This window comes from Lissotriton vulgaris, chromosome 10, assembly GCF_964263255.1.
Source record: "Lissotriton vulgaris chromosome 10, aLisVul1.2, whole genome shotgun sequence".
In the NCBI taxonomy this organism is placed as follows: domain Eukaryota; kingdom Metazoa; phylum Chordata; class Amphibia; order Caudata; family Salamandridae; genus Lissotriton; species Lissotriton vulgaris.
Window position 1 is genome coordinate 637,841,351 of NC_141698.1, and position 27,396 is coordinate 637,868,746.

At 42.5% G+C, this 27,396-nt stretch overlaps 1 protein-coding gene across 4 annotated transcripts in view; it reads left to right on the forward strand.

Annotated features, from left to right (window-relative positions):
- DPP6 (dipeptidyl peptidase like 6) overlaps positions 1–27,396 on the forward strand; it is a 2,152,278-nt gene that overhangs the window by 1,305,258 nt on the left and 819,624 nt on the right. For all 4 annotated transcript variants that reach the window (XM_086941474.1, XM_086941473.1, XM_086941476.1 and 1 more), the window contains exon 6: positions 6,239–6,291. In XM_086941474.1, coding sequence (XP_086797600.1) covers positions 6,239–6,291 — 53 coding nt within the window. The remainder of the gene's footprint in view (positions 1–6,238; positions 6,292–27,396) is intronic.

Consider the following 27,396-nt stretch of genomic DNA (forward strand, 5'->3'; position numbering starts at 1 on the left):
AAATTCTAACAGTATTAGGAGAACTCAGTTCCACAATACAGCTTGTGAATGCGGATGTGCCATAATGTATACCTCAATGAAAATATACTCCAACATATGCTAAAAAATAACAAAGGTAGTCACTGCTGTCAGAGTCAAAAAGAGATGTGTGCATCACTGTAGAACAAATATGCGCTTGGCTTCCTCCAGAGAATAGTACTTCAATTCAATAACATACAGAATGTAGCGAGGACCAGTCGCTGACTAGAAGGACAGTACATGACTCCAGAAAGATGGAGCACCATACCTTGTAACTAACAGCTCAGTTCACTCTAATCTTTGTGTGCCGGTTTCCCAAATGCATCGTGTTAGACCTGGCATCTTTGGAGTGGTTTTCCCCTACATTTTTGCCTCTACCTACTCTATTTTTGATGCTGTGCTGGATTTCTTTTTTGCTGGTTTAGATGCTTTGGACACTCTGCCACTGCGGATCAGTGCCAGAGTGTAAGTGCTCCCTATGTAAATTGCTATTCTGATTGGATATACATGTTTGGCATATTTGTATCACCATGAAGTCCCTGGTAAAGTGCACTGGGTGTGCCAGGGCTGTTGATGACAAATGCTACTAGTGGGCCTGCAGCACTGATTGTGCCACCCACAGGAGTAGCTCTAAACTGGTGTCTCAGGCCTGCCACTGCAGTGCCTATGGGCAGTTTAGAAACTGCCATGTCCTCCTGGTCAGTGCCCCACTGACCAGGCCTAACCCTTCCCTTTTTGTGCACATCAGTCACCCCTATGGAAGGCCCAAGGTACCCCCCTGGGCAGGGTGCAGTATATGTGAACGCTAGAGCATGTACTGGTGCAGGTGACATGCTCTGGTAGTGAATTACAGCCATTTTCGTTTTTCACTATTGTAAGGCTATCTTGCTCCATAGACTAACATGGGGGATGCTGGCTACAGTGGCTTCCAGCATTTCTTCCCACAGGAACAAGATAGGACATAAGTATCTAGTATCCCTGAACTCAGAATTTAATAACACATCTTTTAGGAAAGGTTGTTTTTAAATCCTGTGTTTGAGAACAGCACTTTTAAAAAGTTGTTGTTCTCTTGTCTGACCCTTCTGTGTGCCTTGGCCTGTTTGTGTATTGACTGTCTGGTTTGAGAGTGACAGGGGCTGGGGATTCCCCAGGAGGCTGGCTGAGTCAGCCCTAGGCTGAATGACTGCATTTGCAACCTGAGTGGTGGGAGGAGTTAGCACCTGGGCCTAAATAGGGCTGTGCCTGCCTGCCACAATGCTGGCTTCACCTCCTGCTGGGTGGCTGACGACCCTGCACCTCACTCTGAAAGGAAAGAAGAAGCCAGCAAAACAAAGTACTCAGGAGACACCCAGAACTGGTTCAGATCGGGCTCAGGGCCCACATGCACAGAGAGAACAAAGACTTTAAGGGTATAAGTACAGGACCCCTGACAACAGAAAATTAGATCATCCTGGAATCAAGAAGGAACCTCTGCCAAGGAGAAAGCTGAATCTGAACAAGAAAGACTGTCCTGCTGTTGCTCTGCTGGACTGACCTGTTGCTTTGCTGCCAAGGAGAGGGGAAGGACTTTGCTGTGGTGCTGTGTCCCTGAGTAGAGCTGGCTCCCTGTTCTGAAGTCCCAGGAACAAAGGGACTTCACCCCCAACTTCCCTGAACTCTGCTGAGAGAGTTCTGTCCTTCCTAGAGTGCTTGATCCAGTTGTGGGGCCTCTGGAAGTTGTACCTGTGCTGGGAAGCTTGAAACTAAGCTTGAGAGACTTTTGCAATTGAAAAGTGTTGCATCGCTCGCTTGCGGGCGCATTCCCGACAGTGCGAGAAGTTTCCCGCCGCTACAAAGGTCGAGATCCTCGCAGCGCCTGACACCGCTGCCAGAGCCGTCGCATCCTTCGTTTGCGGGACGCACACGATCGGTGTGGGAAGCCGAACATCGCTGCGAGTGTCGTCGCAGAGCCTGTCGTCGCTGGGTGAGATCGCCGCACTGCTTGCTTGCGGACCGCATCACGTCGCTGCGAGCATCGCCGCAGAACCATCACATCGAGGAGGTGCAAGAGAGAGGTTCCCCGCTGGACCGCGCATCGTCGCACCGGAGATCGTCGCAGCCCCTACGAGATCGTCGCATCGTGCCTTTGCGAGAACAAACTTCCTACGGAACCTACGCACCGGAATCCATACAAGTGGCCTTCCTCCCCATACAGAACGGATTCGTCGCAACACGCCCGCTGCTGCAGTGGGGCTGTCTCATCGCCTCCCCAGGGTCGCAGGAGCAACGCATCGCTTGTTTTCCACCGCACCAGCTTCTGCTTTTGGAACTTTGTTGCAACTAAAAGGTACTGTGAGTAAACGTGGCGCAACTGTGAACTTTTCACGCATCTCTGTATTATTTTATCACAACTTAAAGAACTTTGACTACAACCTTAAGAACTCTTTTTGAAACCATATTCTTGAACTGTGTATGTTGGATTTTTGTCGTTTTGGTCTTGTGTAGTTTACAATAAATACCTTTATTTTTTTAAACTGTTGTGGAGTCAGTTTGTGGTGTCTTCACTGTGTTACTGTGAGTGTTGGTACAAATACTTTACGCATTGCCTCAGGTTAGCCTAGACTGCTCGTGCCAAGCTACCTAGAGGGTGAGCAGGGGTTATCTCAGAGGGTTATCTCCTTGCCCTGACTAGAAGCAAGGGTCCCTATTTGGACAGTGGTACCTACCTCTGCCAACTAGAGACCCCCAGTTCTAACACATCGTCATCCAAGCACAAGGCTTTTCCAGCTTGTCTTCCTCCATCACAGTGCTTCTCTGGTGTGTTGTCCAGGCAATCCCCGCAACATTCTCTAACTACGGCATCTTCCTTTGTCCCTAACATAGCAGTAACAGCATGAAATCACCAGTGATCGAATAATGGTTAAGGTTATAGCAAACAACCGAGCACCAATGAGAATGCAGAATTGTATAGTTGACTTCTGATCTTGGTTGTGGCACAGCCTCAAATTTAAACATCGTACACAATGGTGCCTTAATGAGACTGCTGCACCTCGTAGTAGTGGTGAAGCCACAAATCCAAATTAAATAATCCACACACAACTCCTTTGCCGCTCGTTGCCAGTGTAGGAAGTGTGAAGGCAAATAAATACTCCAGAAACCAAGGTAGGCATTCTGTAACAAGAAACAAACTTTATTCCATAGACAGCATGCTTACACATCAGGTCCAGATCCGTAATGCCCACCCAACCACCAGCCTTCACCATATATACAAATCTTTCCCTGCTTGAACACAAACAGCGCCTTCCACAAGCAAGAGGCTTGTTGCATTACAGCAGGTATTTTCTAAAATAGGCATGAGCGTTACACTGGGTGTCATGCTTGTGTTCATCTCTTACATACCATTAAGATATAAATGTAAAGACTACGCTTGAGCGTAACATGACATCTCACGCATGGAACAGTATTCATCGTTACCTTTAAGAAATGTGAGTCTAGGATTAATATGAAAATAGCATCTTGTGGGCATACATCACTGATGATTATTAAACCTTCTTTATTGGCATTTTGATTTATTGCTGATTTGTTATAAAAACCTGTAGGGTATATTGCTACAGCGGTAAGGTGAAAAGGTCTTAGAAGTAAACAACTGCATTGATGTAGCAATCATATGACCGAGATTCAGACACCACTGAGTGTGTTTTTTCAGATATGGTTAATAACGATGACTCTTATTTGTTTACATGGGAATATGTAATAGTGAAATAAATCTCTTATTAAAGCTGGGGTTTAAATCCCAAGCACAGGTATAATGATGGCACCATCATTATTTTCTTTCGACAGTTTTTGGCATTTTATCATATTTTAGTGTGTTAAATACAAATTCTGCATTTTATGCCTCATTTCCAAGTGAACATCTGTAATGATAAGTATTTACAACACCTAGCAAATACATCTAATCAGTCGAATGATATTTACCTGGTGAAGTAACAATCTTACCTATCCAGCCCTATTGTATTTTGGGGATATATTGTTAAGAATCAGTGTTACAGCAATAATTACAATTTCTTTCATGTTTATCGCTACAGTTGTAAATTTCTGTCAATTTTACCACCACCTTTAATTTGATGCCTTTATTCTGTATCAGCTTCGTCCATGCTATTAATGTGTGTGTATTACACCAGATGTTCAATGATTACAATGGAGATGTCCTCACACGTTACTGCTGACGTTCTAGATTGACTATATACATGTGCTAAGATGCTGATTCATACACCCAAGGCACAAGATTTAAATGCAAAGTTGAGACTTACAGCTGCAGTACTTACTCCTGAATTTTAAGAGTAAGCGAGGAGTGGTTCAAGAGCATGTTACTGCAAAGGCTTTGTGAATCAGACCCATTCTGTATAGGAAAGGATGAGCAGGGAAAAAGGCAGGATAGACTTTGATATCTACTTTAGCTCAAAAACTACATGGGATTTTTTGAATCCCCACTCATTTAGGAGTTTTTGGGTGTTCATCGACTTTGTAAGATGGACCTCCCTTCAAAGCCATCAAACCTGTCCCTAACCGTAAGCTTTATATATAGATATATATATATAGATATAGATATCTGGGTGTTATAATAGATTCTTGGGGCAAGGGTAAAAATCAGTGCACTGCACTACAGAGAAGAAATAACTCATTAATTGCAGCATTTTTCATACTCCAGAATAACCTAAAAGGAATTTCCCTTAATCCATTATTACAAATTATGTCAGTTAAACATGTTCCAACTCTCGCATGTGGAGTAGAGATCTTAAGAGGATGTGCTGACAACACCATAGATAAGCTAGTGACAGGGACCTATTGACGCCTGTTTAATCTTCCGCAACCAACTTCACCAGCACAAATCCAACTTGAGTTCGGACTTAAACGACAGAACCTAAATAGTTTAGGAGCATATTTAAAATTCTGCCATAAAATTACAAAGGGATAATAATTCCTCGCTTATGACAGTGGTCTGGGAGACAATATGTGATAATAAGCATAAGCAGGCTCATTAATATTTTAAACTTGCGATAGACACGTTCAAGGCGGAACAACTATGGGCCTTACCCCTTTCACAGGAGGCTTGTAATAAAATTATAAATGGGTGCAGTAAAAAATTGTCGTCTTTATTGGATAAGGCAGTTCTGGCAAAGAGATCCCATGCGTGGACAGTTATTGCTTCGTACGGCATGTTAAAACCTCAGCGCTATCTAGGAGACTCAAATAGCCAAAGGGCAAAGTTGAAGCTTTTGAATCTCCGATTTGGAAATAGCCAATTTCTTAGAGACACCCCTGCATCGAAAATGATGAGTAGTGAGAAGATGTGTCGCCTCTGTAACTACAAGAGAGAAGATATTTGCCATGTCATCTGTAGCTGCCCTGCTCTAATAGATGAACGTAGGAGGCTGTTAAGGTCGGACTTTAATAGTCAAATGATATGTACATGTCGACAAGCAGTCATAGCCATTTTACAAGGAGAAAGTTTGCAATTTACGGGCAGACTTTTGAAGTTTTTAGAAATAGTGGAGAAGAAACTGCTTAACTGTGGACAATGAGGATTGTTTTATATATTCTTGGTTTTATAAATTGATGAAAAGTATATTTTAATTATGTGGTCTTAATAATATATGAAATGTAAGAAGAATTGTATAAAGATGTTTTAATTGTAAGTTTTTATTAACTGAACAATATATATTTTTTTCCGTAAGCTTTCAAATACTGAAATCATATCATATTGGCAGTATTTACATATTCACAAATGTAATTTATAAGGGAAACATTCTGCAACTTTTAATGGATTTAGCATTGTAAAGAGCATTTCTGAGGAATTATAGTGGTATTTAAGAATACAAATGCTTTTAAAAAGCAGTTTCATATTGTTTTGTAGTCACTTGATCATTTAGGCGAGTACAGAGGTTGACCTTATTCAATTGCAAACAAATAAATCTGATGTTATTACGTGAAAGTACAAATACATTTAAAACAGCTAAAACATATCTGAAAACAGCAATATTTATTTTAGTGTTGTTCAAATTAAAAATACAGATTTTGTTTTATTTGATAAAATAATGTCACTACTGGTTTGTATTATTACTTCATTCCGCATTTAGTTTATTTCTATTCTTTTATTAAATATTGTATTTGGAGTTTTTAAAATAATAATGATAACATTGATTAGTAATAGTATTTTATTCTGCTTTTTTCTTATTTGCAGATATACCAACACTCATTTACAGCATATTATGCCCTCTGTAATTTATTGACGTGGTAAGTACAGTCTTAAAATCACTTTTTTTAATTTAAAGATTCTGTCAAAGTTTGTGAAGCAAAAAGAAAACAACATACTTTACATTTTAAAGGCACCAAAGTTCCCATTCAAAGGACCATTTAAACTTATAAACTGGAAATCAGCTTCCTACACAGCAGGAAAGTGTGCCTAAGAGATAAACTTTACTATTTCAGTAAGGTCTAGCAAATGGTTGAAAAATGAAAGGAAATGGGTATACAACGTGGGTTTGCAATTTCCTTTACAAACTTTTTTTGCTTGGGCACTAAGTTATAATGTGGGGTATTCAAAAATCGTTTTCATGTATTTATTCTCACATATTAATGCAATTCATTAGACTGACAAAATCGTAGGTTTAAGTGAGTCCCAGACCTGGAAAATGTTTGTGATTAAAACAAAAGTGAGAAAGTTAAGGTCTGGGTGGATGCATAGTTCATGTCCTAGATATCCAACATTATGAATCCGGGTTACATCTTGTCAATGTTCCATCAGCTCAGCATATGGGAGCAGACATAGGAGCACAGGTATCAATAGTGGTGCAGATGCAATTGTGCCAAGCCCCACCCGCCAACTTGTTCTGAGGGACCCATGGCACATCAAGTTATGGCTGTCTATCAGTACACCACGTAGGATGGGGGCATTGGTGCTCAAAGTAAGAGTGTGGGGGTGCTGCAGCACCCCACCCCCAAATAGGCAAGTTGAATTTCAGTAGGTGAATGAGCAATAGTGATAGATGCATGTAAAATTCGTTTATTATCTTCTCTCATTTGCCATGCATTCAAATACAGAGGTGAAATGTCAGGCTATGTCTTCTTACAAATCACTTCTTAATCTTTTATCATGGAGACTGGTGTTTACTTTACTTTTTCGGACTGCACAGTGAGAGTTTTCTTTTAAGGGAACTATGTCACAATCTTGCTGGGGTACACGGAGAGTGATAGGGAAGGCTGTAGGATGTTGTTTTTCCTAGCACACAACAAAATATGAATATGTGTCAATGAACTGTACCAATATTTTAAAGCAGAAAAGCACGAATGAACCACATAACTCTGAATCGTTGTAGAAAAAAATATATTAATAAGATCAAAAGAAATCAAGGCACTTGGTGACGCAAATGATCAATATTTGCTGGAACCTCTTTTCGACAAATTGTTTGTGCTGTATATAGTTGTATCAGTAAAACTGTATTTGCTGTGCAAATTTAGTGGTCATTTCAATGGAAAATGTGCCACCTGTAATTGACAGTTCACTACCACAGCAATCTTTAGTCATATATTTGGGACAGTGTGCTGCAAAATGCCCCTTAATCTACATACTACACACTTACCACCCTCCTGCTGGATGCGAGGGGCTCATTAGCTAGCTACACTTTTTTTTGTGTGACACTTGGATTTTTTACAATCTCTGTAACTTTAGTGATGTTACATTAATGTCAGCAACCCACTTTGAAAGATTTTTCAGCAGCACTGGATGGGAGAGGGGCCGTGTATGGGTTTCCCTTGCTTATACTAGGAACAATTTCACCCTTTCAAGAACACTGAGCCAATATAGTTGCTAACTGCCTGCATTGCAGCTTCACTACTCACATTCAGACAACAGCATCGCCATTTTAGTTAAACAGTTACCTTAATAATAGAGCATTTCATTAGCATGAAAACTCAAGAAAATGTTGTAATTAGTGGAACAATATCTTTGGATTTTAAACATGAAAGGGAAATTTCTTTAAGATACTATGACAAATGCCATGAACGGGGGAGAACTTTAAACTGTGTCTTGCAGTGTTTAATTCATAAAAGGATGAGTGCTGGTGCCCAAAGCTCCGCTCAGAAGCCCTTGGCCCGTGCTATTGCATGTCGGCGGGCCGAATACCAAGGCTAATTAGTCTTTAATCCACCTCATGCCTCTTAAATTGACCACCAGGCTCTCCTTGCCCCTTTATCTCACTTGTGCAGGTTTCTGCATTTTCCCTCTGTGACTGTTTTCCTCCTTCTTTCCCTTTTTTGTGTTTTTCCTTGTCTTGCTCTCAGTAAATGTCTGATTAGGAAAAAGATTGCCGGTTCCCAAAAATGAGTAATGGCGGCCCCACCAGTAACCGTCTGGTCACATTAAGCACTGGTTTCCAACATAAGTAAGTCATTATGTGAAACTTAGCGGGGACAGCATTTCTGTTAATTAAATCAGAGTGGTTATCTTCACCACAATTTGATTGCAGGGAATGGTATGCACTGTTACAATTGGAAACCATGAATCTCTTGGTATCATCAAAGTTCCATTTCTGTACATCTGAATTGACCTAGAAAGGCGATTGGTGAGGCGTCTGTTTATCTCTCCTGTTATCCAAGTTTACAGTGGTCTTAAAGACATGTCCTTATATCCTACACCTAAGATTAGAGGACTACTACTAGCTGACTGATGCTTATGTTGTACCTGGTGTCACAGTGGTCTAATGCCCCTACTTCAGGAGTCTGTGTATGGGCTCCTAGTCACAGCTTTGAATTCTAAGTCTTTCATCATTCCAAGGTCGACAAAATGAGTACCAGTGAGTTGTATATTTGAAATCATGGTAATTGATTCACCAAAACATCAGGGCTAGCAGAAGTGATATCATACATCTTTTTACCATAATGATGTCAGAGGAAGTGATATCATATGACATTTGACCCTAAATCTTCTTAGAAATTGCTGTTGTATAACCCCAACCATGATGACATCACGATATGTAAGAGTGCCGATGTTCTATAATAACCGCCTGATGAATATAACAACACATTACAGACAAAAATGTCAATTTTAGATCTCATCTATTATACATGATATAGCGAGGGGACATTTACCTGATTTGTAGTAAGCAATCACAATGAGTTAGTCTGACATCCTCTAGGGAGATCAGAGTGGGGGTGTGGGTTTCTCCTCCCTCAGCAAATTTTGGGAAAATTGACTCTAATAGAGCATTTTAAAGCACAATTTTCACATAAATGTGCTAAAAAGCCATTAGCTCATGAAACATTCAAGTCCGTTTATGATGCACCAAGCTAATACAACTTGAGTTTACTTCATTTTGTTTTAACTTGAGTTTACCCCAATTTGGTTTTAAAATGTTCAAATATTACCTCCATTGCTAGGGCTAGTTTTTTTTTCCATGGGTGCCTCTTTTGCCCAAACATTACCAATACTGCCATTCACGTACAATGGGTGACCTTTATGTCAACATTGACATTTAGTATGTTGGATGCATCCCTAACATACGCCACGGTTGTCCTCCCTTATGCCAAGAATTTCCTTCAATATGCCAGAGCCAACTGTTTGCCACAGTTTGCCACAGGTGGCACCTATGTCAAGAATGTCCTCCAGTATGTCAGTATCAGCATTTTATCCACAGGTGCCTCATGCCAAGATTAACCTCCTGTATGCCAGCACCAGAATGTTGCTGTGGTTTTTCCAAAAGCAAGTATTGCCTCCAATGTGCCAGTGCCAGCCAGCATTTTGTCAAGGGTGCCTCCAAAAATCAAGATAACAGGATCCCTCCCCTTTTCGATATGTATACAAAAGTCAAGGAGCATGCCGGGCCCAATAGCAAACGTGCAAGCATAACATCACATTCGTATCCATTCTCACTTACATTCGCTGACTCTCATTCTCTCACACTCACTCTGTCTCACTCATTTACACTCATTCATTTTCCCTCTCTCTTGCATTTACTCTTACCCCGATGCACTCTATCGCTCATCCTTACTCCGACTCACTCATACTTTCTCACTCTTTTGCTTTCACACACACACACCCACACCCACATACAAACACACCAACTCACACATACCAGCCCTCGCTCATCCAAGCTTTCTTTCACCCACGTGCACACACACAGCATACCTTTAAAAGCATTTTATTTTACTTAAGATGCCAGGGAAGGCCTTCTTCCAGACCCTTTTTTATTACACTGATAGAGAATGAAAACTAATGTTCAGTATGAAAATTTTAAAAATGAACAGAGGTTGAAGCATGGTACTAATAATGCGAGCCAGCCCTGTGCTCTTGGCTGTATTTTTCCACCTCGTAGCAAATGCAATACGAACGTAGCAAGTGAGGGGGAGAGGAGGGGGGGGGTGGGGGGTTGTATGGGATGGGGTCGTTGTTGTGACCCCTTGCGACCCCTAAATCACATCAATGGAAAGCATGGCTTAGACAGCGCCAAGATGAACAATGGCTTCAGAAAATGCATGTTATACTATAGGCTTGTACTTTCATTTATTCACCATGTAATTTGCTGCCCACTTTAGATGTAAATGTTTTTTTTCTCTTGGAAAATATTTGACATTTTCATAATGCTTTTGTAGAAAATTCCTGCACGTCTTCTCGGTGCCCAGCACATACAATCCGTTAGGATTCTCAAACAGGAAACTACGTGTTTAGTGAACACTTCACAAAGTGATGAACATGTTATCATCGTTGGTTCTATAATTGCAGATTTATGTGGAGGCCTGGGTTAACCACAGTTGTCTTCAGACAGCCAACGTTGCACCGCTAATCCTGTGTGTTGTGTATTTTAATGCATTTTATTGTATGCAATGTGTGTTTTGCTTATGTATAGCGCTTTAGGAGGGTCCACCCGGTGCCACGTCTCTTTGGTACATTTCCAACATTCGTTTTTTAATCAACATTTATAATTAATATATAGTATACTATCTGTTCATTGTACAAGTAAATAAAATACAAGATGTACATCAATTAAAAAAGAAACAATAGCAGGAAAACATGGGCCACACCATGAAGGTGTGAATTCATGATGGGCACAGTTGTACACCTCTTTCTAGCATCACTATTCATTTTTTGAGCCGCATCATAAAACATTTTTGTCTGGTACTATTACATGTCTACAGTGGTAAGTTAAGCCAGTGCTTGGAGTAAATATCTCTTACCATCATATTATGAAAGCAGGACCCTGGTGATGGTAATGTGTGACAGGAATTTGTGTACATATTTGTTGTGTGGAATTCTGTTGAATTGGTGATATATTATGCTGTTGTTTTGTGTTGCATTATAGCAATCAGATTGTGTGTTGTACTGTGGTTGATGTGCTGTGTTCTGCTATGAATGTTTTTTGTGTTGTGTCATGGTATGTCTTAATTGTGTTGGAATGTTTACTTTAGAATTTTCAATAAATGCTGCTACAATTCTAGCCAAAAGCAAAATGTACTTAAAACTCTGTTGACAAGCAACAATTAACTACTGCCTAAAGTGGTAAAATAGTGAGGCTCCAGCTGTACAACTGTTGAAGACACTCGTCAACCCGAAACGGTGAAAAAGACCCTGTCTAAAATTAGCACATGCAGTGCGCAATTTATGTGATACAGACCTATTGTCGCTTTATCTCACTCTTGTTGTCACTGCAGTGGCGGCGGTGACTTTTGAAACTGGTGAGCCATTATTGGCAGGGAATTTGTGGTTAAAAAACATCATCCCTGTTATAAGGAGATCATCCTGCAAGAACCAGTGCCCAATGTTTCAATATCAACAATAAATACAATGAAAGCTGGCAGCACTGCTCTAAATAGGCTAAGTTTCACAGAGGTGATCTCTTTGCTGCATGCACACCAACATAGGCGCTTTCAGGCCACTGAGCCGGACTCATCAAAAACACTTGCTTCATTACTTCTTTCGTCTTGCAGAACAGAAGCAAGGTTGTCCCTTTTAATCTTAATGCTCCAGCTGTGCCTGCCACAATGATACGAGAAGTGGTCCTGCAGGGGTTGCGTCGTACATAGACCATCATATAAACCAATCCCAGTGCTGCTTTGTTATTGTTTATATAAGTGCACAGTATGACAGCAGCTCCCGGATTGGTTAGGGCAGGCAGACACAGCGCTCTCACAGAGACATGGATGCTGTGTCTATGTTCCTCCTGACTTACTCACACAGCACTAGTTAGATGAGCTGAGATATGCATGTTGGGTTGGCGGTGGCTGCAGAAATGGCCAGACTGACATGCGCACTTCATTTCACAGAGTTGGGCAGGTTGGCTGCCAGTCATCATGCATGGAGCAGCCCACTTCTCCACCATCCAGCATGGCAAAGTAATGCCAGATCACCACCTGAGTAGAGTTGCAAAACAAATATGTATGTCACCTATGTGAAAGCTGACTGCACATAGTATGTCAACGCCCTGGCACGCCTTAGGAGAAGCCGCCCCTGTGTCACTATCTTCTTATCTACTTCTTCCTTTTTTCTCACTTTATGCCTTTCTCTCTCTTGATTTGAGTCAAAGTATGATGAAGCAAAATAAGTCCTGGTCCACAACCATTATTGCTAAAGCTCACCACCTGCAATCATCAGCAGAAATTAGGTACTATGAATATAAAAATGTAAATGTAAAATGTAAATTGATACTTGTATAGCGCACTACTCACCCGCAAGGGTCTCAAGGCGCTTGTACGAATACCGCTGTGGAACCCATCCTGGCTTTCCCTGTGAGGCGTCCACCCCTGGGCACCCCCAAGGTGGAGGCCAGGCATCCTTAGCGTTGTGGGGGCCGTTGTGGAGATTAAGCAAACTATTGCCCAGAGTTACAGAGTGGCACTCCATGATTGGAATAGGCACTGAGGCGAGACTTATCAGGTCCTTGGAATTTTTGAGCTCAAGACCCGCCGAGGCGGGGAATTGAACCCTGGTCCCGGGCTAGACCTCTGCATCAGGGTCTGCCGCTCTAACCATTGAGGTACACTTCTCCACATGAATATACATTTTCATAAAAATGAACACACATCGTATTTACCAGTCAAGTTCTGGCAGTATCTACTCCCATATTAGAGGATCTAAATGCTGCTGAATACAAGACAAGCTCTTTTTTTTCGTGGCCGCCAATGGGCGTTTCTTTCACAGATAGCTCCATGATGTATGATCAAGTTAAGAGTATGAGCAGGAGGCAAATGGCGCAGTTGGATGAATTGCAATTTCTAATTAAAGTAGCAGCAGGAATGAGAGAAAAGAGAACATGTTCCCTAAACAAAAGTGGTGCATTAGCATTCACACTTGGAGACCCAAAGCACATTTCTTTCTGCCTGCGGTGAGTTACTGCCAAATTCATTTTCGGTTATTAGTCATCAATTGCACTGCCGTTATTTAATTATCACAGAGGCATACTCTGCTCCGTTAGTTACTCCTGAATTAGTTCCTTTAACATCTGCATTCCGAGAAGAGCCAGAGAAAGATGATCAGTTTTCTACTTTTCTGTTGATTTCTAAATATACTTTTTACACATAGACCTGGAATGGCATTCGTGACTGGGTTCTGCCAGCACTTGGCTTGTGAAAAATTTTAGGGTTGTCTTAAATGCATCACCAGACTCTCAGCCACACATGGAAATCTGGGAGGGTCAACCCTAGCAGACATGTTTAGGTCAAGCCTGGGCAGAACATGTGCTGCTCTGCGAGGCATGATGTATTGAGGTAGGGACTTGAAGCTCCGGCCACTCTCCGCCCATATTTTGCATTGGCTTGTGCCATTGTCCACTGTAAACTGTGGCTGTTCATTGGTCAAAAGGCTTAGTAGCCCCTCCTTAGTACCGCCTTGTCTCATTTTGTAACCTCCCATGGTGACACCTCCTGTGTTGTTACTTGTTAGGCTTTAATTACAGCCTCCCAGCATTATTTTCTCAAAAAGCTTTTTCCGGCATGCTGTAGCAGGCAGGACACACTCTCCTAACGCTTTTTAAAAAGATTTATACCACAGATTTGCAATGCAATATGACTCGCATTTGTGAGACTTTAAGCCTATTGGCATTGTAAACGACAATGTATTTTATTTATCTGTTTTACAAACAGCACATAAATACAATGCATTGTCATTTACAATGCCAATAGCTCAAACTATCGGAAATGTGAAACCTATTGCATTGCAAATGCTTGTTGCTGAACTGTTAGAGAGAACAGAGAGGGGATTCTGTTTTGGTGTGCACTGTCAAGTTTTAAAATTCCTTATGGCATGAACGCCACTCTGGGTATGTGTGTACTGTTTGGCAAGTTGTTTTATTCATGAATCCTATTTTTATATTTTCATATTAGCTGACAAGTGCTTTGCTCTGCCACGTAGGGCATTTATTTTTTTTCAATTCCAAGGCATTGCTGTGGTCTGAACTAAAATGACAAATCGATTTCAAACTTCATGAAAAACACAACAGTTTTGAGCATGGCAACTGTCCTATGCAAACGTTAGTTAACCTCAAAACTACAATCTTTGTGTGTGTCAAGTCCCAATAGCTAATTAAAATGTACATCAGACCAGGGGCGTCTTAACAGCATTATAGGCCCACAGGCAAAGAAGGCACTGGGCCCTGCCTGCAAAACCACTCACAGGAATAAAAATGTTTAATGGAAAATTAGTGTTAAATTCTGGTCTGCATGGGGCCCCCTATGCTTGTGGGGCCCCGGGCAACGGCCTAGCGTGCCCAAGCGTTAAGACAGCACTGTGTCTGTGGTGGGAGGTTCCCCATGACCCGAGGCACCTGCTGCTGGGAATATTTGCTGGCTTGGATGGATCTAGGGCTGATGAGCGCTTCCTGGGTACGGCCCTGGCGGTGGCGAAGCGGGACATAGCGGCCACTTGGTCCCAAGCCACATCCCCGTCGCTGCTGAAATGGAGGAGGAGTGTGGACTGGTGTGGGGTGCAGGAGGAGTCCCTTTTTGAAGCCCGGGGCTGGCTGGAAATGTTCAGCAGGGTGTGGGGTAAATGGTTTGTCCTGCTGCCTCCTTGAGGGCCCGAGCCTCACTGTGCATGTTCGAACTATGGAAGCTCTTATACCAACTCAGGAGGGTCTTATTGTCAGTGTTGTCGCCAAGGTATGGTTCTTAATGCCGTACTGTGATTTGCTACCAATGAACTTGTTTGTTTCAAAATTTTCAATAAAATTGATTATCAAAAAAAAAAGACAGCACTGTGTCAGCGCCCATTCAACACTATATCTTGCAGATTTTATATAAAATTTAGAACAGTGAGGTTAACCCACAAACAATTGTGACCACCTGATACAAATGACAAACATAATTGAATATTAGGCAGTATCTCCATTTTCTTCGCTAAAGTGCATTTGATCGGTCTCAGATTGGACCAGGATCACATCAAATTCTAGGAAATCCCTAAAGACCTTCCTCTTCTTCCTGGCATTCAGATAACATCACAGTCTGGGACATTTCTCTCAATCTTCTACAAGTCTATTGGTTAGATGCCTAAGACTTGTTGCTCCTTTACGGGTACTAACATGTACACTCAAGCCTTTACCACCTTTATCGTTATCCACATCCTCTGAGGCCCCAGTAGGCAGTGAGCAGCCTCTTATAAATCTCCTAAACATAATTAGTTGTGGAGTAATATTGTGGTGTAATTTGATTCAACCATTTTAGTGTATGCATGCATTTTTTGATCTTTCCACCTCTAGAAAACTCATTGATCCAGTGGCAGGGTAACCGTGGACCTTTAAAACCAATTGAAGGTTGGTATTTGTAAGGGACACAATAATCAGGATGGAGTTGCTCCATAGGAATGTGAGGACACCAGCATCATACACCCAATTGGAGATGTAATCAGCTTAGCACACATGCAAATGTAACGTTAAAGAAGTGGATTTGTTGCTGGTGCTTGAAATCTGTTTACTGAAGATTTTCACAAAATATTACAGTATACGAGATGACATTAAAAGGAGTGTGCCACATTTACATACAGTATAGTGACAGTAGACATGGTGTGTCAAATTTTAATTACAAGCTGGGTCTGGTGCCTATTCCTTACATTGCACTCTGCTGAAGAATAGATGAAGCTTGCAAGGGATAGACTCGTCTATGGGAATATGACGATGCAAAGCTGACGCCCTCTCTATGACACCGGAAACAGGAAGCAATTAATAATACACTACAGGGCCCCATGGATGAAATAGAGCTTTTTCCCTTCATCTGCGAGGCTCATCTTTCCACTGTATCTCTCCTCTTTCTAAGCTTCTGTAATGCCAAAGTGCCTGGTGAAGAGGAAAGAAAGTGCGCACACACCTGCTGTGCCCCCGGCTCTTACTTTAAAAACGCTTATGCTTATAAAACTATTCACAATTAAAACACGTTTGGAAGATTGGGAAGGGAACAGGGGTCTGCAACAGGAGGAAATGGTGGGTGGCAGGAGATTTCAGAAAGCAGCAACACAGAGAAGGGAAGAGCATGTGGCCTAACGGCCAGAGCTCCTGGCTTTGGATTTAAGGAACAGGGTTCGAATCTCGGCATTGACTCAAAATCCGATTCTGGGCAAGTCACTTGATTTGCCCATGCTTAATGTAACCAGGTACTTTAACAAGTGCTCCAATACTTTCTAATCAAGGTAGTGCTATAAGCAAATGTAAAAAAAATAAGTATTGGTGGGAGTGTAAAGCAGAAACAAAATTAAAGAAAAAGTGCTCTTGTTCAGGCTGGATGTTGTAGAACCCGCACTCATGAACAGTAAACAAAGAAACAAATAGTCCCCCAAATGAACAGATAAACAACAAAACCGTAAAAATACAGTACTGATGTCTGGTCTGTGGGAGCAAAAGGAGGGACAAAGAGGAAGGTTTTACAAAAGTATATACAAAAGGTCTTGAAAGGTCGACCTAAAAAGCACGGGAATTGTTGTGAACACCCATAAAGAATCAACCTTGTAAGTTTCACCTCATTTGCTTTCCATTTTCTTAATCACCCACCGGTGATTACACTGGGTTCGCCTGGAAATAGTTTGTTAGAAGCCACATATAGATGCCGGAATTTTTCAGTGCAGCAACATTTCTGCATCTACAAGTCACATTGCAGCATTAAAAGCAAGTTTGGTGACTGACCTGTCATTTTTTAATGCAGAATTTTGGTCTGACTTACACTTGAAAACAACTTTAGAACAAAACTTTTTCCATGTAATAGAGCTGAATTATTTTGGTGATATTTTGCACACAGTATGAATAATGGTTTAGAATATACATAATATCGATTTATGTATAGAAATGTATATAGTATGTGTTACTCATAAAGCACTTTTAGATATATAAAGGTTTGAATACACTGAATAAATTAGACATTTATACATTAAACAGTGTTCAGTGTTAAGACAGTGTAGCACATTAAAGAAAGTAAATGTTGGATTTACCATTAACAATATAAGGCATATATTGGGCATTTGGTGTTGACAGTGTGAGTGTGTAACACAAAAGGTACCCTAGCAACTTCTCCCATATAGGACAGCAGTAAACGTTCCATTTTTAGATACCTTCTGACTTCCATTGAAGCTTCCAGAGCCTCTGGCTCTACCAGGTTCTTTGGCACTTTACAGTTTGCTATAAATGATTTTATTGGGCATCCTGATTGGAAGGACAACAGTATAGATGCAGTGCTTAATCCATAGGCACCATCTTTAACCCCTTCACTGCGGTGGCTATTCCGCCACAGTGCTAAAGGGGTGGGGCGGCCGCGCGGCGGCCGCATGCTGGTGACGGAACCGCTCCGTCACCAGCTTCGGTGGCGCTGTGCTTATAACAGAGCGGTTCCGTCATGGCCCGCCCCGCTCAATGGAACGCTCAGCGCAGGCGCGGAATTCGCGCCGCGCAGGCGCTCCGAGCGGGCCATGACGGAACCGCTCCGTCATCAGCACAGCGCCACCGCAGCTGATGACGGAGCAGTTCCGTCATCAGCAAGCAAGGGGTTAACAAACATTTTGCCCTCACCTGGAAGATTGTACCTCCAGTACTGACCTCTTGGAAATTTCGTGATTTTAATAGTATTTTATTCCTTCAGCACAAACATCTAGTGGAATCGTTCATGGTGAATCTCGCGTTCACATTGTCTAGAGCAATTCTATGGACTGTTTCATAGCGCTAAGGGTGCAGGAACAAGCGTGATGATTATGTTAGTTTTTCGAATAAACAAAGTGGAATCCACTCAGAGTGATAGTGATCCCTAGAGTGATGGGGAACACACAGTGTTGTTTAAATGCCCCTCACACACCAACAGGCCCCTTGGTGTCATGCTTCATCATCGGGGCCTTCGCACCCCACTACGGGATGCGGCGTGCTACGACTCGCGGATACGCAGGAGCACTTGAAGTGAACTATGTGTGGGGGTGTGTGTTTTATACAAAGGTGTGAGTGAGGTGAGGTGAAAAAAGTGAATAGTTAAAAAATACTTGGCACGTGGGAAAAAAATACTTTATTAAATCCCCGGCTGGTATTATTAAAATAAAAGTGCAGGGCGTGGTTTTTATAGATACGTATTAGGGTATCCAGACCACTGTATCAAAATGTCAACATGTTTCGGAGGTCAAAGCCCCCTTCTTCAGGACAAGGGTTAATGCACTTACCCTCCCCTTACTCACATGTAAAATGTAAAAGTGTCAATAAAAATTACCACAATGTGTAATGTTCCTAACAATGTTATATGTTAGTGAATGTCGTTGCGCCCAATTGGCGTAAGAACTTAAAGTTCCCAAATACAGGACTTCATGAGCCTGAACGTATATTGGGGAATCCTTCCTTTCTAATCAGAAAACGGTTACTGCAACAGCTAATCGCCTGCCTTCCCTCAACGCGGCTCCGATGAAGTCTCGTTGAGGGAAGGCAGGCGATTAGCTGTTGCAGTAACCGTTTTCTGATTAGAAATGAAGGATTCCCCAATATACGTTCAGGCTCATGAAGTCCTGTATTTGGGAACTTTAAGTTCTTACGCCAATTGGGCGCAACGACATTCACTAACATATAACATTGTTAGGAACATTACACATTGTGGTAATTTTTATTGACACTTTTACATTTTACATGTGAGTAAGGGGAGGGTAAGTGCATTAACCCTTGTCCTGAAGAAGGGGGCTTTGACCTCCGAAACATGTTGACATTTTGATACAGTGGTCTGGATACCCTAATACGTATCTATAAAAACCACGCCCTGCACTTTTATTTTAATAATACCAGCCGGGGATTTAATAAAGTATTTTTTTCCCACGTGCCAGGTATTTTTTAACTATTCACTTTTTTCACCTCACCTCACTCACACCTTTGTATAAAACACACACACCCACACATAGTTCACTTCAAGTGCTCCTGCGTATCCGCGAGTCGTAGCACGCCGCATCCCGTAGTGGGGTGCGAAGGCCCCGATGATGAAGCATGACACCAAGGGGCCTGTTGGTGTGTGAGGGGCATTTAAACAACACTGTGTGTTCCCCATCACTCTAGGGATCACTATCACTCTGAGTGGATTCCACTTTGTTTATTCATATGACCCGGGAGACTGAATCCACTGACTCTCTCTCTCCCCCCTCCTGTTAAAATTTATGTTAGTTTTTCCCCTTCTATAATGGAAGTTCTGAGGTAAGAAACAGAGGTGAGGAATGCAAGCACAGTAATTTTCAGTGTTATTTGTTTGCATCTCCATCCATTATTTTTGTAGTCTAAATGAATAAACCTAAGTGGTGTAGATATGCCCAGATGTGGACCCCCACTTGCTGTTATGTAAGTACTCAAGCTGCACCTCACTGATGAGGTCCAACAAAGCTGAAACTCTTATAAAGGGGCCTAGGTACATTTTCTTAGTGGATGTATCCCGGCTTGACTGTTGATGTTGGGCCATCGGTTTGCCTCTGCAGTGGCACAGATGATCTAAAAGGTGATGGTATGTTATGGGCCACGTCTACTTAAGTTTAATTTGAGCATCTCCATGCATCACTCTCTCACTGCTGATAATCCTTGCCCCATTTGTGGATCAATGCATGTGATCAAACAATAATTCAGCCTGACTGCCACAGTGTACATTGCTATTTCATTTCCAATATTAAACAGTAAATCTCTAAATAGCAGTAGAGAATGGGATTACGAGAGCCCCAAATTCAACCAGATCCATACCATTAGTAAACTTCCCTTATCAATGTCAAGTGATGGGTTTCCACCACTGTGAAGGTTCTAGAACAATGTTCTTCTACTTTTTAATGCTGCACCTCCCTCCTCCCATGTAAAAAAAATCAACAGCCCCCACCCCTAGAATGACAGATTTTCACAGTTACTTTTTTTAATTGGCAGCTCTGAACACATTTAACAACTCAAACATTGAAGTAATGTTTTATTATCCCTTTCAAAAATGCTATCAAATGCTAGTTGTCAACATTTACTTGCAGCCAGGTATTCCTAAAGGTGTAATGGTATCCAGAAGTATTCAGAGCGCGATGGGGGAAGAACTTTGAAGATTATTCAGAGGCCCCCCTCGTCTTTGAGACCTACTTCCTGGCAGAACCTAAATGACAAACGACCTTACTGATGCCCGGTACAGAGTGGCTGAATGCCACTTTGATTATTATCACTAAACACTCAGCACTCTTTTCAGCATGATGTTTGTCTCTGTCCAAAGAGGCATAATAAATGCTCCACTTTGCCAGAGCCTACCGCCCCCTTCCTGGAAGTCCCCCCTCTCGAATATCAACTAATCCCCCAGCATGCCTTGCACCATAGTTTGAAGGCCTCTGTTCTACAATATTCACTACCGGCTGGCAGGGAACGAGAGTGGAGGGGTGGGGGGTGGTACAAAACCAAAAAACAGACCCTTACCTCCTCACTGCCGCCACCGCCAGAGCAGTCCTTTGTTGCCTCTCTGTGGGGAAGCAGGAAGCACACTCTCCCTCCTCTAAGCCAATCACAACACTGCATTGCAACATTGTTGTTGGTCTGAGCGCCGTGACTTGGCGCTCAAATGTGGAATGGGAGGCTGGACATTTACCCCACCAGGCTGTGCAATGCAGCCTGGTGGGGAACATGGAAAGTGAGAATTACAGTTTGGCTTGCCGGCCAAGCAGTCATGCTCACTTTGGAGCGCACATACCACTCCCCCTCCCAGATGTCACAGGAGCTGAGCCACGCCCCACTTAACCTGGCTGATACCAAAATAAAATGATAATAACAGAAATAACTTCAGTTATTATCATGTTATTTTTGCATTTTACACTGCTCCGAGAGGAGCGGGGTGACGTTCCTCCACCTTAGTGGAAAAGCCGCCACTGAGAATAACTGTTGCAATTTGGGGTGATTTCAAATACAGGAAACTGTCTGGCTCATCAAGGGGATGTCTTGAATATTGTGTGCCATTATGGAGTGGTTGAAGTGCAGACTTTTTAGAGCGTAATCAGAGAATTTGTAATGATCCAGTTTAACTGGTTTCTATGTGGAATTTAACACCTCTCTGACCCAAGTCAGACATTTTCCATACATTGTCACAAGATGATGTGTCATGAATCACTTACACAGCTCCGCATATTGATCCATGTTTCAAACCTGACTGATGTGTGGCTGGGAAGCACTAATCTAGTAAGTGAATATAAAATTTGGACTTCAGTGTAGACAGCTGCTCATGCATCATTCAGAGGAGGCAGAGAGGTGTGTGGTGCTACCTGCCAAGATGAGAAAATCACATTTCTTAATTGGCTTTGTTCCTTAAGAGTCCATCCGTCAGGAAGTTCATTGAGAAAGTGGTGAATGAATCACTGTAGTATAAGAGGAATGTTGACATTTGGTAGGTGCCTTTCAGTTCTTTGATGAATGAAGGGCTCAAGGTGATTGCTAAAATGGTAAAATCTTTCTAGAGGTGCTGACACTATTTATCATGAGATACTGCTGATCCTTCTATGTACATCGACAAACTCTAAATTGTCCTAACTGCTTTTGAGAGCACATGCCCTTTTCGGGGTATGCAATTGGTACATTTACACTTTTTATGGAGTACCTTCAAGATCAAGTATACTTTAATGTCCATTTAAGTTCATCCAAGAAGATAATTAAATCATGGTATTTGTTATTCGCTTTGCGTGCTATAACTCATAAGAAGTTTTCAAAATGGGGCACTGTGGAAGGCATCCTGAGCGCCATTAAAGGTGTATACTTCGACGCATGGGTAAAAGTGAAAGTAACATTTAATAAAGTCACTACCCATAGAATTAAGACCACCACTGGAGCAAAGCAAGGTTACAGTCTTGCGCCACAGCTTTTCAATCTTTATCTGGCCGATATAAGCAAAGCAATGGGAGCCTCAATTGCAGTACCTCTGAAATTTTTCAGGGTACCACATACATTGCCTCCAGTATGCGGATGATACTTTATTATTTGATCATTCGGCAGTGAGGCTGCAGCAATCACTGACGGCTCTACCCTGTTACTGTGTAGAGAGTAAACTTGAAATTAATTATAGTAATTCTAAAATTATGACTTGTGGACCAAGAAACAAATGGCCGGCCAATTTAGTTTCTCCATAAACAACCTGGTTCTGGAACAAGTGACTAATTAAAATATTTGGGCATTTATTTTAACACTCACGGCTCACACGTTACACATTTAGAGCACCTTAAAATCCCACCTCTCTCAATGATAATGAGCTTTAAAAAGCTAGCTTCGATGGATGATGAATTGACCTGATCTTACTGGCATATGCAATGTACTCAGTGCCAAATATTTGCCCACCCTTACGCATGGCACCTTGATTTTTAAGGAATGTATTTTAGGCTGGCTGGACAAAGCCCAACTGAGGTGTTGTAGATGACTTCTTAACCTCCCCAATTCTGCTCCATCTTCTTAGGTTCACCTGAAATTTGGGCTTTTTAAACAATCTTTAATATCAAAGGCCAGATTTCTGGCATATTATAGGAAGCTCAGCATGATGGCCCCAGGGCCACTCAAGGAAATTATTTGCTGATGCATCCATCACAAAACTCTACCATGGGAATGCAACCTGAGGGATGCAATGAAAGCCCTGGAGATGACGACCAGTCCACTCCCTAATTGCTCCCCAAAGCCTTCAGCAAAAGTACTGTTAATAACGGCAAGGATACAGTTGAGGGCCACAGATATTCAAGACCTGTCCAGAAAGCTCACACTTACCTATGTGCCTCATTGTATCAAGAGCTAGGGAGAGGCGCATACTTAGCTTCTTACATTAAACTATTAGTGAAGAAAGAACCATTGAGATTAAGATGTGGACTAATTCCTTTAAAAGGCAATCAATTCAGAAGACTAACAGAGTCTCTTGAGAAGCAGTGCTATTAATGTAATTTGAAGAAGGAAAACTAAGTCCACATAACATGTGTTTGCCCAGTTTGAAAAGATCTAAGCTGTTTTTGGCTGAAACTGCTGTTTCATATTCTTGACATCAGGCACTGCAACACAGCTATCTTTGCATGTTTGAGTGATACAAACCCACAGCTCACAGCCCGTTGTGTGAAATTTCTTAAAGGAACAAAACAAATTATTGACTTTGGTCAACAAACTCCTGAGCATTAATGTTTCTGACAGGGGGTTGGCCCAAATCCTTTTTAGGATTGGTTTATTCAGGTTAAATCCGTTATTCAGGCAATACATTATTGCACTTTGCACTTTAGGGAAGCGGTCTCTACCAGACCTACACGACATGCTCTTTGCACTATTTGCCTCTTTTTTATGATGTATTATCATTTTATTGTGCCTTCTATATTGTGATGGTTTTTAATCACTTGAAACAATGAAATCTATTTATCTATCTGTGCTCATAAGGTATGCTGTTGTTATTATGTGGAGAAGTGCCTTATCGCTACTGGATTTGGCATTTTATAGCAAAAGTTTACAATTTGTGCGGTTTTGCAGGACTTTTTTGTCACCTAATCCAAAATGAGTTAGGAGTGTGTGTGTGGTCGAAGGGTCACCTAGATGACAAATCTTTGACATCATGTGTAAGGTTCCCAGGCAGGAGTGCTCCGTACAGATATGCTATGCATTAGCGAACTTGTGTCAAGAAGCGTGAGAGGAAGACAGCTGCATTTCATTAATATCAAGTGGTAGTAGTGATTAACTTGTAAAAAACAAAAAAAAATAAGAATCATAAGGGACTGCTGATTTTTACAGGAGCCTGCCACCAGTGCTGCCGAATGCAAGGGTTGCTGAATCCCAAGGCTCGCTGGTCTTGATTCCACCTCATGCCTCTGTTTTACACCACCAAGAGTTCTTCTTTAACCTTGTTTTCCTCATTTGTCACAATTTACCCATTTTTCTCTTCCTCCTCTTTTATCCCATTACTGTATGTTGAACTTGGCCCTTTTTGACTAAAGTTCCCTAAACTTTTTGCTTTCCCCCTAGACCTTTTTTCTAACATAGTGTTGCCAACTCAAATGCTTTGGGCACTTTGCCACTGCTGATAAGTGTCAACGTGCAAGTGTTCCCTGTAAAAAGTGTAATGGTAATTGGTTGTCCATGATTGGTATGTTTGCCTTACTACTAAAGTGCACTATGTGTGCCAGGGCTGGTAATGCAAATGTTACTAGTAGGCATGCAGCACTAAATGTGCCACCCACACAAGAAGCCTTAAAGAGAGAACTCAAGCCTGCCACTGCAGGGCCTGCACACAGTTTGTTAAACTGCCATGTAGTCCGGACAAGTGCACTCACTTGCCAGGCCTCACCCTTCCCTTTCTATTCACACCAGACACCACTATGGTAGGTCCAAGCTACCCCCTGGGCAGGGTGCAGTGCAAGGTAGGACATGTACTAAGGTGTGTAACATGTAATAACAGTGAAATACTCTCCATTTCGTTTTTCACTGTTGAAAGGCAATCTTGCCCATTGGACAGAATGGGGAGGCTGTGTAATATGTTTTCCAGCCTATCTTCCCAAAGGCTTAATATGGAGAGGTGAAGTTTAGAATGCCTGAACTCCCAATGTAATAACACATCTTTTTATGCAGGTGGTTTATGCATTGTGTGTTTAGAAATCACTCTTTTAGAAGTGGCTGGGGTTTTGTACTTTAACATTTCTGTGTGTCTCTGCCTGGTTGTGGATTGACTGTCTGGATTTGAAAGTGATATGATCTGGGGAATGTCTTGACCCAGGGGAGGAGGTGAGACAGCAACATGCTAACCTGCATCTGGAGTTTAGGGGGAGGAGTAGCTCCTAGAGGTGAAGAGGCCTGAGCTGGTGCCGTAAAACAATGGTCCCATCTCCTGGAGAGTGATTGAGAATCCAGACCCCCACTAATCAAAGGAAAAATGTGTCACTGGCAAGGGGGCACCCAGAACTGGTTTAAACAGGGGTCAGTGCCTCCCTGAACATGAAGACTTCAGAGACATTGAGGGGTATAACTATGAGAGCTGAAACCAGTAGACTTTTGAATGGAGAAATTAAGTGATCAAGACTGTAAAGTATTTACCACTTTGTGGTCAAGAGGAACCTCTGTCAAGGACAAAACAGCTGAATAGACTGGGGCTGGCCTGCAGTTTGCTGCTTTAACCAAGGAGAGGCTAAAGGGACTTTTCTGTGTGCTGTGTTCTCCTGCTTCAAAGGACTGGCTGTGACACCCTAGTAAGAACTGCCCTGTGATTGTGAGCGCCTTGAGTCCAAGTGAGTCTCAGCGACACTGTGTGCATGTGCTTTGCGCAGCCTGAGACCTTCATGAGGACCGGCCTGTGATCGTGTGCACCGGAGTTCAAGTGAGTATCAGCAATGCTGTGTGCGTGTGCTTTGTGCAGTCTGAGACCTTTGTGAGGATTGCCCTGTTATTGTGCACCCGGAGTTCAAGTGAGTCTCAGCGACGCTGTGTGCATCTGCTTTGTGCAGCCTGAGAACTTTGTACCTTTGATAAGGATTGCCCTGTTATCATGCACCCGGAGTTCAAGTGAGTCTCAGCAACGCTGTGTGCGTGTGCTTCATGCAGCCTGAGACCTTTGGGAGGAGTGCCCTGTGATCGTGCACACCTGAAGCGATGCTGTGTGCAAGTGCCCTGTTGGAGCCTGAGATCTTCGTAGAACCAGCGCCCCGGACTGGCAGCCCAAGAGGAGCTGAGCCGCCGGCTCGAGCCCGCCGTTGCTAGAGCGGGACCTCAAACCAACCCAGTCGAGGGAGGGCCGAGTTCACTGCCCGTAATCTACAAGTTGCATTGGAGACCCCAAGTCGCAGGACGAGGAGAGGGACGCTCTCAGCCTCTCCCATTCCTACAGCGCGAGCTTCTGCTTTGGCTCGTATCGCAGCCCATACTGGCCTACTACCGGGCTGGGGTGCGGAGCTGCACTTTTCATTTACATCATACCCTCGTGGGGGCATCTGTTGACGGGAGCGACTGCGAGTCAGTTTGAGAGGCAGAGAGACTGCCTAAGGCACCGTTATCGGTGCTGGAGTGTATTACGCTTTGCATTATTTCTGCAGTACGAACTACCTGAAGTGTATTACGCATTGCATTAGTTCTGCATTGCGAACTACCTGATTAGTGTATTATGCATTGTATTATTTCTGCATTACGAACTACCTGATTGTTGCCTTACGCATTGCATTATTTCTGCATTACAAACTGCTTGATTGTTGCATTACCCATTGCACTATTTTTGCATAACTAACTACCTGATTGTTGCTTTATGCATTGCGTTAGTTTGCTTAACAAACTACCTGATTGTTGCATTATGCATTGCACTATTTTGGCATTACACACTGCTTGATTGTTGCATAATGAACTGCATTATTTTTACATTGCAAAGAGCCTGATTCTTGCATTACGAACTGCATAGCATTGTGTTAGGACTGCAGTGTCATCATTGAGTTACTGAGAGTTGATTGCCTTGAAGATAAGCCTGGCTGCTTGTGCAAATCTACCAAGGGGGTGAGCGGGGGCTATCTGAGAAGGTGTCCTTCCTTTCCCTGATGTAGAGGCAAGGGTCCCTATGCCTAAGGTACCTAACTCAGCCAACTAGCGACCCCAAGGTCTAACACTGTTGTTCTCTCCCTGAGTCAAACTCTGATGAAAAATGAGTCTCGGTACCGATCACTTGCACAAAATTAAGCATTGGATAAGTGAAGCAATTAATGCATTTGGATGTAAACCTGCTGATGACGTTAAGTTGGTTGCAAAGACCCAGGACCACTCAAAAATATCTCTGTAGCTGCTTATCCTCGTATTTATTTACTGTACGTGCAACACACACACAGACACACAGGGCTCGATTACGATGTGAGTCCGACCGACACCGTCGCATTCTCGGGATCGACCGACCTCCGGTCGGTGGTCCTGACACCGCAATTACAATGTGACCGCACATGGTGGAGTTGCATACTTCCAT